Raw genomic sequence first — 13,664 nt, 5'->3', positions numbered from 1 at the left:
TGTCCCCTAGAAGCTCCAGAAAGAAACAGCCCCGTTCAACACGTTGATTTTAGCGCAGTGAGACTTGTGCTGAACGTCTGAACTACAGAACTGTAAGCTAATCAATTTGTGTTGCTTTAAGCCAGTAAATCTGCGGTCATTTGTTAGGGCAGCAATAGACACTAATACATACATTAATGGCTTTCTAACTAGCAAAACCAGAGTAAACTTGTTACTACCTTACAGGACACAACCAACCTCTCCATTATCTCAGATTTGCTGCTGTTACCTAGCAGCAGATTTAGAACACATTGCTCCTCTGTGTCCTGATGACCACTGTGGCAGGCTTAACTGAGAGCCCTGTCTACCCTGCCAAGGCAAACCATGAGCTAAGACAATTATCTACAAGTTCAGAAGGAAGTAAATTTGCAAACTGAATTGTCCCCCCAGCCTGCCTCAATTCTCTGCTTGGCAGGAAAGTCCACACCTCTCCTACTGAAGCTCCCCAGTAGAACTGGTGATGCCAGATAAAGAGAATGCTCACATGTTCCCCAATTCCCACACAGGAAAGGAACACCTAGTGCGTGGGGAGGGGCTGGAGGCGGACGGATTGTACATTGCAAGGCAGTAACAGGAGAAGCTGCTCTGATTGATACTTTTGTTCAGTAACATTCAGCAAATACATACTGACTGCTTCCCATGAACTGACCATGACCCTCAGAAAAGTTATCCGCTCTCTACAGAGCCATTCGTTCGCTCAGCAAATATTTATTGAGCACAAACACGTGCCAGGGCCGCTGAGCACTAGCCTCTGAGAGTTTTTCAGGTCTACTTTAAAACATAAAGTGTGACTCTCTTCCCATCTGCCAAGCTTCCCAGTTATCAGCCATTCACCAGGATTTGTTATTCTGAAAATTTCTTCAAAATTTCCCGTTCTAAGCCGGCCTGATTCACATAAAAGCCTTGGTAATTGCCCAAATTCACTTGCTCCCCTCTCCACCACTTGCACCCTCTCTGAACCTCCCTGCGCTTCCCAGCACCACTTGGCTCAAGTGCTTCTGGTTTCAACCTCTCCAGCCTTCTCTTCCAAAAATTCTTTCTGCTCAGTTCTGAAAGTGCTGATCGGGAGAATTTTGAAGCTACAAGTTGTCCCTAGTTCCAGTCCAAACTAGGAGCTCTCCCTCAAGCTTTCTGATCTCCTTCCACTCTTACTATCCCTTTTAAGAGCTCACCGACTCCTAAAATTGCAATAACCACCTCCGGAGATCTCATCAAAATTCAATAACGCAGGGCTTCCCTGGTGGCGCAGTGGTTGAGAGTCCGCCTGCCGATGCAGGGGACACGGGTTCGTGCCCCGGTCCGGGAAGATCCCACATGCCGCGGAGCGGCTGGGCCCGTGAGCCATGGCCGCTGAGCCTGCACGTCCGGAGCCTGTGCTCCGCAACGGGAGAGGCCACAACAGTGAGAGGCCCGCGTACCGTAAAAAAAAAAAAAAAAAAAAAAAAAAAAATTCAATAATGCAGGCCTTCATTAACTCATCCTAAACTCCACCAATAGCCACCTAGCTGGCCTCCTTCATTACAGCTCTTCCCACTCTAATACATCCTTTGTACACCTTGCCACACGTATCTTCCCAAACACGTTTAAGTGCTCATTTTTAATCAGTCACCGGTCCAGGTGTCAGAGACACAAGCCACGGTAATGTAGAGTGATGAAGGACACTTCTTTAGAGACGGCCAGCTCTGCCACTTCTTAGAAGTTACTTAACCACTCTACATCTTGGTTTCCTCATTTGGAAAATAAGCATAATAAGGGCATGTAAGTTTCAGGGTTATTGAGAGAATTCAAGGAGACAATGCATGGAAAGCACTTGGCAGCGTACCTGGCACGTGGCAAGCACTCAAAACAAGTTACACAACCAACAACATGAAAGGGAGCTGGCAGGTTAGCAGCAGAGATGAACATGTAGATTCCACAAGTAAGGGATGGAAGAAGTTATAGCACGTGGTGGTGGTTGTGAGCAAAAAAGAGTGAGTGATAAATTCTGATGATGACGTGGAGCCAGACGTTAAAGATTCCAATGGGGGCTTCCCTGGTGGCGCAGTGGTTGGGGGTCCGCCTGCCGATGCAGGGGACGTGGGTTCGTGCCCCGGTCCGGGAGGATCCCACCTGCCGCAGAGCGGCTGGGCCCCGTGAGCCATGGCCGCTGGGCCTGCGCGTCCGGAGCCTGTGCTCCGCAACGGGAGAGGCCACAGCAGTGAGAGGCCCGCATACCACAAAAAAAAAAAAAAAAAAAAGATTCCAATGGAATATTCTAGGTGGAGAAGCGGGGAAAAGTTTTCCAGCTAGAATACCTGAGTGAAGGCACAGCAGCAGGGAAAGGAGAGCTTCCGTGTAATAGAGCAATGGCCGTCTGAGGCTCTGGGCTGATACTGACAAGACCAGGAGCGCCTTAAAGAGAAGTACATTGACTTTGGATACAAGAGAGTCGTTCATTCACTCAGCAACTGAGCACAGATTTTATACCAGGCACTGTGCAGATGACAAGATTTTCAACCCAGTCCCTGCCCTCATGAAGCTCCTATTTGAAAAGATAGTAATCAAGAAATCAAAACAAGAACACTCCAGATAAGTTATATATACTATTAAGAAAAGAAAGCAGAATCATATGAACGAGATTAACTGTAAGTCGAGGCCAAGGAAAGCCACCCTGAGGAGGGGGCATCTGAGTTGAGTCACGAGAAGGCCCAGGTAGATGAATGTCCACAGGACTGACAAGAACAACGCTGTTGAGGCCTGAAGGAGCTGGTCATATTAAAGGAACGGTAAGATAGCCAGTGCAGGGGTGCGTGGTGAGAGAGTGGAGGAGAGGTCGTCAGGGAGGGTAGGCAAGGCCCTGGTCACAATGAAGCTTGGTAGGCCACAATAGGGAGTTTGGATTTTATTCTAAAGTGCACTGGGAAGCCACTGAAGCGTTTCCAGATAGGATATGACATCTGATTTGTGTTTTTAAAAGCTCTCTCTGGGGGACTTCCCTGGTGGCGCAGTGGTTAAGAATCTACCTGGCAGTGCAGAGGACATGGGTCCGACCCCTGGTCCGGGAAGATCCCACATGCTGCAGAGCAACTAAGCCCATGTGTCACAACCACTGAGCCTGTGCTCTAGAGCCCGCGAACCACAACTACTGAGCCCACGCACCTAGAGCCCGTGCTCCACAACAAGAGAAGCCACCCCAGCGAGAAGCCCGCACACTGCAAGGAAGAGCAGTCCCTGCTCACCGCAACTAGAGAAAGCCCGCAGGCAGCAATGACGACCCAACGCAACCAAAAATTAATTAATTAATTAGTTAATTTTTTTTTTTAAAAAAGCCCTCTCTGGGACTTCCCTGGTGGCGCAATGGTTAAGAATTCGCCTGCCAATGCAGGGGACACGGGTTCAACCCCTGGTCTGAGAAGATCCCACATGCCGTAAAGCAACTAAGCCCTTGTGCCACAACTAATGAGCCTGAGCTCTAGAGCCCGTGAGCCACAACTACTGAAGCCTGCGTGCTCTATAGCTTGCATGCCACAACTACTGAGCCCACGTGCTGCAACTACGGAAGCCCGTGCACCTAGAGCCCATGCTCCACAACAAGAGAAGCCACCTCAATGAGAAGCCCACGCACTGCAACAAAGAGTAGCCCCCGCTCGCCGCAAGTAGAGAAAGCCTGCACGCAGCAACGAAGACCCGACGCAGCCAAAAAAAAAAAAACTCTCCCTGGCTGCCATGGGGCAAGTGGACTGTAGAAGGAAGAGCAGAAGGAAACTGTTAGGAGCCAGCACAGTAGTCCAAACCAGAGAAAACAGCCTAGACTTAGGTTATTTAGATGTGATACCTGGAATCTCAGTTTACACCAAGTTACACAGTCTGCTCACTTTGCAATGCCCACTCCCTTCCACACAGCTCAGTTGGCACACAGGAGGCTTAGTTGGTAATTTTCAATCGATTGACTGTGTCTCCCCCAAGTCACCCCCATTTCCTTTCCTCCTTCTACTCTTGTTTCTTTTCCACCCTATATCTCAAGTACCCATTTGCCCATCACCTGACTCAGCCTTTACGAGGTCCTGCTGTTTCCACTCTATTCTTTGCTCTCTCATCACCCCACTGCCCACAAAAGTTTCATGAACTAGATATAAAAGAGATAATTATTTTCTGTCCTATCCCAGAAGCACTCAGGAATTACCATTTTCACAGAGCACTAACAGAAGCCTGGGGGTTATTATGATCTTGACAATACAACTGGAACACATTCTGCATGTTAAGGACACTGTCTCCTCACATTCGTTCCAGCCTGTTCTCCCTGCTGCAGCCAGAGAAATCTTTCAGGAGGAGAATGTAATCATGATCTCATTAGCTCTCATTCTCTCTCTGGCTCCTCTCTCTTTCTCTCTCTCTATGTTATGACCCCAGAGTACATCTCACACCATTCCCCTCATTGCTCCCTATGGCTCCATCCACAATGGCCTTCTTTCAGGTCTTCTAACCAGATGTGCCTCCTCTGCTGTTCTTTGTCTCCAAAGCCCTTTGATCTCCCTCTTCCCTCAGTTGACACTTATTCTTTAGATCTTTGCCCAAATTTTCTTCCTTAGCAAAATCTGTGATCTGAGACCAAAGCTGGAACCATTGTGATATACACTCACAGCACTGCATATCTTCCTTTCTAAGCACGCATCACAGTTTATAAATAATACATTTATTTGTGTGACTGATTAAAATGGTTATTCACACACACACAAACACACACAGACACACTCAATGGGATCATCTAGTAGTAAACTATTACCAGGAAGAAGAGGAGTGAGTCAGTGATACCCATTTTGCTACAAACTCAAGTTTTCTCTGCCTCTTTACAGAAACCATCCTGACGTCAACATGACCCTTGTTTCAAGACCTGTCATCCTTCTGAGAAGGTCCATCATTCTCTTCACAGCCCTCCACTTCAGACTTGACCTCCCTTCAACACCTCTTTCCAGAGCAGTAACCACATCGTCACGTGATGGGCACAGGAAAGGGGGGAGTGAGAATTCAATGAGCTCCCACTCCTATACTGGTTGCCACACAATAAACATCATTTTACAGAGCTCTTTCACAAACAGCACCTCATTTCGTCCACAAAATCACCCTGTGAGGTAAGCAAAGCCGATAATATCATTCCCATTTTGCTAGATGCGGAAACTGTGGTTCAAAGAGGCAAGTGACTTACTCAAGGTCACAAAGCCTGTGAGAGGCAGATGTAGGATTTGAACCTACAGTCTCTGACCCCTAGTCCAATGCCTTACATTAGCCACCCCAACAGTTGGGTTATCAGCTACTTACACCTAGTTTCCTCATTCCTTTAAATAAACACCTGTTCCTGACCCCTTAATACTTCCCCAGCCCGTTTCCACTTCCCTATCCAGAACTTGACAGCTGGCTGTGCAACGGGATGGAGGGAGTCATAAAGTTGACCACACTGACAAGGGTTAGGGTTTGGTCTCAGCCTCAAGTCTTTTCCAGCTCTTCCTCTGAGCCAGTGAGGAACCAGAAAGCCCCTGAAAGAAAAACACAAAGAGGAGACATGCCTCACCAGAGCAAGGTCCCTGGCTACCCTTTCTCCCACGTTCCAGCAGGACATGGCAAGGCCAGAAGCCAGCCTCTTTCCCAGCAAGGAGGATCCGAGGAGAACAGAGGTCACCGGCCGCGGGCCGTCAGGGCTCCTCAGCCGGCCACGCAAAGGATGCGGCTCCCCCTTTTGGCCCAAGGTCACCCATTCGCAGCCCGGGCCCGATCCCCGACCGCCCCGAGCGCCCCCTGGTGTCCCGAGCTGGCCTCCCCTCGCCCTCAGGGAGTGGCCTGCGGAGCCCCGACTCGGGGGCAGAGAAAGGAGGGTGGGCAGAGGATGAGGAGGCTGAGCCCCGGGGAGGGGCGGGAGGCGGGGCCCTACCTGATAGCTGAGGACGCCGTCCGGCTCGTTACTCCCGGCCCGCATGGCGGAGCCCAACTAGGTCTCGCCCGCGGGCTCCAGGCCGAACGTCAGCAGTCCAAGCACTCTGGTCAGGTTTGAGGAGATCGCCCGAGCGGCGACCCCTACCCTGGAGCCAGCAGTCAACCATCAACCGCGGCCGCCTCCTCCATAGCCGCCGGCCCGCGAGGCCTCGCCGCAGCCAATCAACGCGCGGCCTGTGCGGCCAATCAGGGCGCGGAGCACCGGAGGCCGCTGTCCGGCGGTACCCTGGACTACCAGGAGGAGGAGGAGGGAGCCGGGAGAGCCAACCGCTCCGGGGCCCGGTTGCCATGGAAACCGCCTCCCTCCCTTCAGGGGCCTCTGGGTTTGAAGGTCCTTCCGACTGCTTGCTAGAGATTGAAAATTTCGTGGTTCTATTTGTAGATGCACCTGACCCTTGAAAACTGAGAAAGTGTCGGTTTTGTCTATCGTGATTTTGTTCTTTGGGTGTTGATTTTTAAATTCTGGGGAACCATCCCTTGGGGTTGCAGAAGGAAGGAACTGAGGGTGAGGGGGAAGGGCCTTCTAAAATTACTTGTTAATCCTCGAGCTAGCGGTCAGCTTAAAGAGTATTAACGAGAAGCAGGCAGGCAGTGATCCGATCCCCTCCATGGACTCACTGCAGTTTAGGTCTTCTCCCTGGGTCTCAGGTTGGCAGTACAAGCACAGAGTTGAGCTAAGGATGATTGTTGAAATAATGCCACAGAAATGCTTCCAGCTTTTCCGAGAAATGATCTAAGGCAAATTATTTAACAACAGAAGAACTACTGATCTAAGGCAAGGTTAGAAACCCATGAGTAACACATTCAGTTTGATTTGGGTTTAAAAGAAAAGAGAGGCTGGCCATGATCCAGCCAATTCTCTGTCCCCAAGAGGAGGAAAAAGGGGTTTTTGCTTTATGTCCACTATCAGACTGTAGGTGAGTCCACATTATTAAAGGAAAAAGAACAGTTGCAAATCAGCCTCCAAAGAAGCTACATCTGGGGAAAATAGTATGGTTGGTGCATGTTAAAGTTTCAACCCCTGCATACCACTCCTTGTGTTGGCCCGAAAATCTGAAACAAGTTTGTGCTTCAGTGTCCCTGAGGCAGAACCATGTTCCTGGTCTCTGGTTTAAGGCCTTGGTCCTGTTTCTTAGTGTTCATTGCCACAGTCTCTTCCCTAATTCATCACTTCACTAATCCTGTCCCTTGAATCTGGAATTCACCCCCATTTTTGCCCATCTAAATCTTAATCATCCTTCAAAGTTAGTCTCAAAGGCTACCTCTTCCAAGAAACCTCAACTCTCCCCAACACCCCTAAGAGATGTTATCACTCCCTCCTCTGAATCTTCATAGCACCCCATAACTTTCTTATAGCAGTTACCATGCTGTGGTTAAGTACTTTCATTAAATGTTGACTTTAGCTTACTATAATATTGTAAGTTTTTGAAGGCAAAATTATTTTTCCTATGCCCTTCTGTATACTTCACAGAGCCTCAAAAGAATGCTGGGCACATAGAACATAGCTATAAATATGTAAGTTATACAAGTTGTATAAATATATATACATAATTTCTAAATACATAAGTGAATATATGTGCTTTTAATTCAGTCTAACCAAAAACAAATTGAACACCTACTAAGGACAAGCCCAAATGGCACTGAAGATGCAGAGAAATCTAAAATAAAATACAGGGAGTTCCCTGGTGACACAGTGGTTGGTAGTCTGCCTGCCAATGCAGGGGACACGGGTTTGAGCCCTGATCTGGGAGGATCCCACATGCCGCAGAGCAACTAGGCCCGTGAGCCACAACTACTGAGCCTGTGCTCTGGAGCCCACGAGCCACAATTACTGAGCCCAAGTGCCACAACTATTGAAGCCCACACGCCTAGAGCCCGTGCTCCGAAGCAAGAGAGGCCACCACAATGAGAGGCCTGCACGCCACAGCAAAGAGTGGCCCCTGCTCGTCGCAGCTAGAGAAAGCCCACGCGCATCAGCGAAGACCCAACGGAGCCAAAAATAAATAAATAAAAATTAATTAAAAAATAAAATAAAATGCATATCTCCAAAGGGCTTACAGTCTAATCATGGAAATAGTATATATGTTAATATGATGACAAGATAATAGAACATAAAACAAGAGCCATATGAGTAATATAAACAACAAAGTTTATAAAAATTCAGAAGAGAAAATGATCTTTATGACTTGGGACACTTTAGGAACATGACACAGAGGACATGGGTTTGGGCTAAATCTGAAAACAGTCGAGCCAAGGTAAGGAGAGCAAGCATCTCAATTCTTGGGCAAAGATTTAACAATAGGAATGCACATGACCCATTCAGGATAGCCACAACTTGGACCAAAGCAGAAAGTTATAGAGAAGAGCAGTAGGAAGTAAAAATTGTGGTAAAGAAAAACTATGACCAAATTATAGAGAGCCAGCTAATTAGTTCAGACTTTTTTTTCTCTCATGTGATAGAAAGTAGGACACTGCTGAAAATTTTAAAGAACACTTCCATGCACCAGGCCCAGGGTTTAAATGCACTGTGTCATTTAATATTCCTAACTCTCCATTATTTCTCCATTTCACTGGTAAGAAAACTGAGGCTGAGAAGTTTAGCAGCTTTCTCAAGGTTAAGCAGTCATGAAGCTGGGATTTGATCATTTATTAATTCAGAACATATTTACTGAGAATCTGTGTATTCAGCATTGAGTGTTAGGGAAACAGCAATAAAACAAACAGGGTCTTGACCTCCTGAGCCTTACAGTCTAGTGGGGAGACAGCAAACAAGTAAAAAGACAAGACAATTACAGGTTATAAGAGCTGCTGTGAAGTAAATTGCAAAGTTATGTGATAGAGTAATGGGCATGGGGGTGGGGAGAGCTACGTTAGATGGGGTGGTCAGGGGGGCTTCTCTGAGGAGGTGAGGAGAGTCTCATCTGATGAGATGAGTCAAGGATGAATCTGTCTGATTCTAGAGATCTTGGCCACAATGCAACGCTGTCCTATATAAATGGTACCATTGCTGAAATCTGCCACTGGGGGCAAGATGGGTTAGAGGGGGAAACGTGAGGCAGGGGGTCATTTATACGGACTCTGGTAACGTGGTAATTCAGGAGGGGCCAAGGATGGCAACCAAAGGGAAGATGTGTCCTCCATTCCCCACTCCCTAGAAAGCCAGCTCCCGTGGTACTCTCATGAGAGTGGGCATGAGTGGTCAGGGCAGGGAGAATGAGGAGGTAGAGGATTCCTGGGAGCTCTAGTGGATCTGATTTTCCTCCAGTTCAAATGTAGAAAAAGTCTGAGCCTCTGGCCCTTGACTCAGGGTCAAGAGCCCCATCTTCTGGTCTATTGCGCAAATTACAAAAGGAACTAGGCTGCCCTGAGGCAGCTGCTCTCTGGAGCGCTGCAGATAGGCTCTCCCCTCCCAGGGCTGTTTTGGTCTCTCCTTCCCAAAGAAGTCTAGCTCGCTTGGCTCCAGGGTCCAGGTTCTAGGCTTCCAGCCACTACTGCTCCCTACACTGCTTGGAAAAGTGCAGATACGCTGCTCTCAGCCTGGCCAGCAAAGAGGCGTGGGAGGAGCTAGAAGGAGGATTTTCAGCCAAGGACACCACCTCACACTGATTATTCTTCTAAAGAAAGCAGAAAAAACAGCATTCTTGGCCTAGAAGGAGTCATAAAATGGACAGGAAAATGCAAAATATGGGTAAAGACAGAGACCACACACACACACACACACACACACATACACACACACACACACACACACCACAGGGAAGCAAGGAGGCTTGCAGCAACTCTATGAGGTAGGTTCTATCATCCCATTTTACAGATGAGAACACTGAAGACTGAGGCTTAGAGATGTAAGTTGCCCCAGTTCACGCAGCAAGCACAGTTAATAAATGGAGACGCTGAGCTCTCAGCTCAGATGTATCTGATTGCAGAGTGCACACGCTTAACCACCTACTGCCTCCCACGGGGCTGCCTGGGCTTTTGTCCTTCCCTAACTTTTGTAGCCTCCCACCCTCTCTTCGTGGCTTCCAAATGTGGCTATCCTTCCAACTTTGTCTCTACATCCTTCCTTCTCTAATACCAGTGTTCTTAGACTTTGGTGGGGAGAGGTTAGGTCTTGAACCCCCAGGGACATGGTAAAGTTTGTGGGACTCTCTTTTCAGGTAAGTAAAAAAGCCCCAAATTTTCCACTAGGCACCTTACCTATATGATTATTATTTTTTTTAATTTATGAGGAACAAGAGCCCCGTTTTTTTATTGGATCATTTCTTGCATTTGAAGTACTCCTCGATGACATCCTTGGCCTGAGACTCTGCCGTAGTCCTTAACCACCACACAACTGCAACCGACCACTTTACAGGGTTTTCCCTCTCTGTCAGTTTTACAGAGGCCAACCCATTCTCCTAGTTTCTTGCTGTCATCAACCTTAACCAGGTTGATCTGGTGCTCAGCACAAAGGGCCTCCACGAACTTGACATACACAGGCTCATCACAGTCGGATGCAAGTACATAAAGATGGGCTGGGCGCTTGTCTAAGGCTTTAGCAGCCTGGCGAATTCCACGGGCTAGGCCACCGTGGATGAGGGCGGTCTTCAGCACCTCTCGCAAAGCAGCGTTAACATCCATTACACCTCCAGCAGCAATGCCTTCTTCGGCCACGGCGGTGGGTTACAGGTGGAGCCGAATCTTGAACGCACCCGAGCTTCCCCCTCCGCGCGAAGCAGGGAAAGAGCGCCTACATGTTTTTAAACATTGGCTGGGAAACATTGAAATTCTCTTATTCAGAGACAAAAAAGGCGCAAACACAAGAAACTCAGAAGGTCTGAGAAAAGTGTTCTCACATCATTGCAACCAACTTTTCCATCTAAAGCATCTTAATTTCTCCATCAACTTACCATATTTCTTGCCCTGTTTAAACTGTCAAAAGAGCCGCCAGAGCTTCTCTGGTGGCGCGGTGGTGGAGAGTCCGCCTGCCGATGCAGGACACACGGGTTCGTGCCCTGGTTCGGGAAGATGCCGCGGAGCGGCTGGGCCCGTGAGCCGTGGCCGCTGAGCCTGCGCGTCCGGAACCTGTGCTCTGCAACGGGAGACGCCACGGCAGTGAGAGATCCGCGTACCGCAAAAAAAAAAAAAAAGAGCCGCCAGGGCAGAGGTTCTAGTCTTTTCTTACCGTTAGGGAGCTCCCAATTCCCAACTGCATCTTATACCTGATTTGCTTTCTCCTGCTTCCTCTTACTTATACATCTACACCCAAGGAAATGTTGGAGGAAAAGACGTCAGGATCCGAGGAAAGACTTAATTAGGGCTTGCTGTGCGTTTGTCTGGGAGCATTTCCTGTGAAGGGAGTGGGGCGGGGGAGAGAGACACTATTCTTTGTCAAGCTGAAAAGGTATGCAGGTGCATGATATGCCTTCAGCTCTTACCAAGTCACAGCATATCTAAAGAGACTACGGAGTACGATTTTCTTTGTTCACAGCACGCTGCCATCCTGGGACACCACACATCATAGGGAAGAACAATGAAGCGCCACAAAAACTGACTCTTGACTGGGAAAATCACTCTCCCTCCATTTGTCATCATCATCCTAGAAACTGCCTATACTGGGGACTTCCCTGGCGGTCCAGTGTGGGGTGCTTTCATAGCCATGGGTCCAGGTTCAATCCCTGGTCGGGTAACTAAGATCCTGAAAGTCACACAGCCCAAAAAAAAAGAAAAAAAGAAGAAAGAATAAAAGAAATTTCCTATACTGTACTCATTTACACCTTGTTCCAGACTAAAGTAAGGTTCTGGTAGACGGAACCCACGTAAACTGGCAGAAACCTACGTTCTGCTTTCTCTGGAATCACAATTGAGATATTTGGACAGAGGCAGAAGGAAAGGACTTATAGAGGGATCAGAACAAAACAGAAAAGCAGGCCCTGAAGAAAAAAACTTTGGGATTTCCAGATCCACATAGGAAGGAAGTCATTCAGGAATTTAGGAGAAACAGGTGTTAACCAAGGACCACTTGCCAAGTCCTTGATATCAGATTTGAACACATTTGTATTCATTAAATACATTTATCTTATCCATTTCTAACCAAACCTCGCCCTGCTTAGAAATCAAGCCTGTTTACAGTGGTTTCATTCCATATCTTATCTTCTTGGGGATAAGACCTCTTGAGCTTGTTATGCTAAGCAGGGAAGTTCTTATTTCACTTGTAGCCAGTAGGCCTAGTATATCCTTAAGGTGGCTGCAAATTCAATACCGCACATCTGTATAATTCTATATGCTCAGTGTTTTTATCACCTTATCTCATTTCTCTCCAACGGGTCTGTAATTGTACACAGAACACTCCACAGACTAGAAAGCTGAAATGTGCCTAAAATAGGGACTTGCCCAAGCCAGTTAGTAGCAGAGCTGGGTCAAGAACTACTCAGGCTTTCCACTTCGTTGTGCGGATTCCTAGAAATATAATTCCATTCAGCCGTTTCCTGCATAAAGTTGAATTGCCTTCAGTTGAACAGTGAATTGTGAATCTCCTTTAGAATTGACATGAACTCCCCAGAGCAGAAACCAAGGGCTTCCCCTCTGTTACCCTTTCCCATCAGATTACAGCTTCATATAATTTCCACTTTGGAAAGCTTGTCAGTGATACCCATTCATTAGTTTACTGAACAAACTCTCATGAAGTTCTGAAAATAACTATTACTGCCTCTTATCTCTAGAAACATATTATCTGACATAGATATAAATTCAACCCGAGCTACTTCTACTCGCATTGAAACACCCCTTGAGGCCTTTTATTTTGCAGTTAATAAAAAAGAAAAGAGACCTATTCAGCATTTGGGCTGGGGCAAAAGGGGCTAGACATAGAATTTGAATGTATCTCATGGTTTTACCTTTTTCTACCTCTAATCTTTTGCCAAATTGAAAAGGCCAGCCTCCTTTTTAAAGAAGGTAGAGTTTCTCTGGTCCTTTCTTATACAATATAAGAAAGAAAGAGTATTTGCTAGATTTACCGCAAACAACGAGGACTATGAGATGGTCAGTCAATGAATAGCAGAGAAAAAAAATCCAGCCTTGAAGCAGATATAGAAACGCTCAGCTTTGTTTGGGGTAGGCAAAATGAACAAGGGCCATTACAATTTGTTTTTTGTTTTGTTTTCTTTTTAATATTTATTTATTTATTTTATTTTTGGCTGCATCGGGTCTTAGTTGTGGCATGTGGAATCTTTGTTGTGGCATGCAGGATCTTTTCGTTGCGGCATGCGGGCTTTTCGTTGCAGCGTGCAGGCTTCTCTCTAGTTGTGGCAAGCAGGCTCAGTAGTTGCGGTGCTCAGGCTCCAGAGCACATGGGTTCTGTAGTTGTGGCACATGGGCTCTGTAGTTGTGGCACACGGGCTCTGTAGTTGTGGCTCGAGTGCTCAGGAGTTGCGTCGCACGGGCTGTCACCCCACAGCATGTGGGATCTTAGTGTCCTGACCAGGGATCAAACCTGCGTCCCCTGCATTGGAAGGTGGATTCTTAACCACTGGACTGCCAGGAAAGTCCCAACAATTTGATTATAATCTAGATATCTGTTGGCATCTCTCCAGAACTTCTTGTCCCTGTTCTCTGAGAATTGTTGGAAGGGACATAGAAGTCCTATATTCCAACACCATATACAAAAATAAACTCAAAATGGA

At 47.3% G+C, this 13,664-nt stretch overlaps 1 protein-coding gene and 1 pseudogene across 2 annotated transcripts in view; both read right to left on the bottom strand.

Annotated features, from left to right (window-relative positions):
• SLC4A8 (solute carrier family 4 member 8) overlaps positions 1–6,001 on the bottom strand; it is a gene marked incomplete at its 3' end in the record, with an annotated part of 84,750 nt that extends 78,749 nt beyond the window's left edge. Inside the window, exon 1 of the mRNA XM_082666158.1 lies at positions 5,942–6,001. Within this exon, the coding sequence (XP_082522284.1) occupies positions 5,942–5,986 (45 nt within the window). The 5' untranslated portion in view covers positions 5,987–6,001. The remainder of the gene's footprint in view (positions 1–5,941) is intronic.
• A 4,258-nt stretch (positions 6,002–10,259) lies between these two features.
• LOC309829836 (small ribosomal subunit protein eS12-like) lies at positions 10,260–10,647 on the bottom strand (annotated as a pseudogene). The gene has a single exon. The product of its transcript is annotated as a small ribosomal subunit protein eS12-like (transcript).
• Between the last annotated feature and the right edge of the window lie 3,017 nt (positions 10,648–13,664).

The sequence above is a fragment of the Grampus griseus genome (assembly GCF_964374135.1).
Source record: "Grampus griseus genome assembly, chromosome: 11".
Lineage (NCBI taxonomy): Eukaryota > Metazoa > Chordata > Mammalia > Artiodactyla > Delphinidae > Grampus > Grampus griseus.
This window is presented reverse-complemented; position numbering and strand designations above follow the sequence as displayed.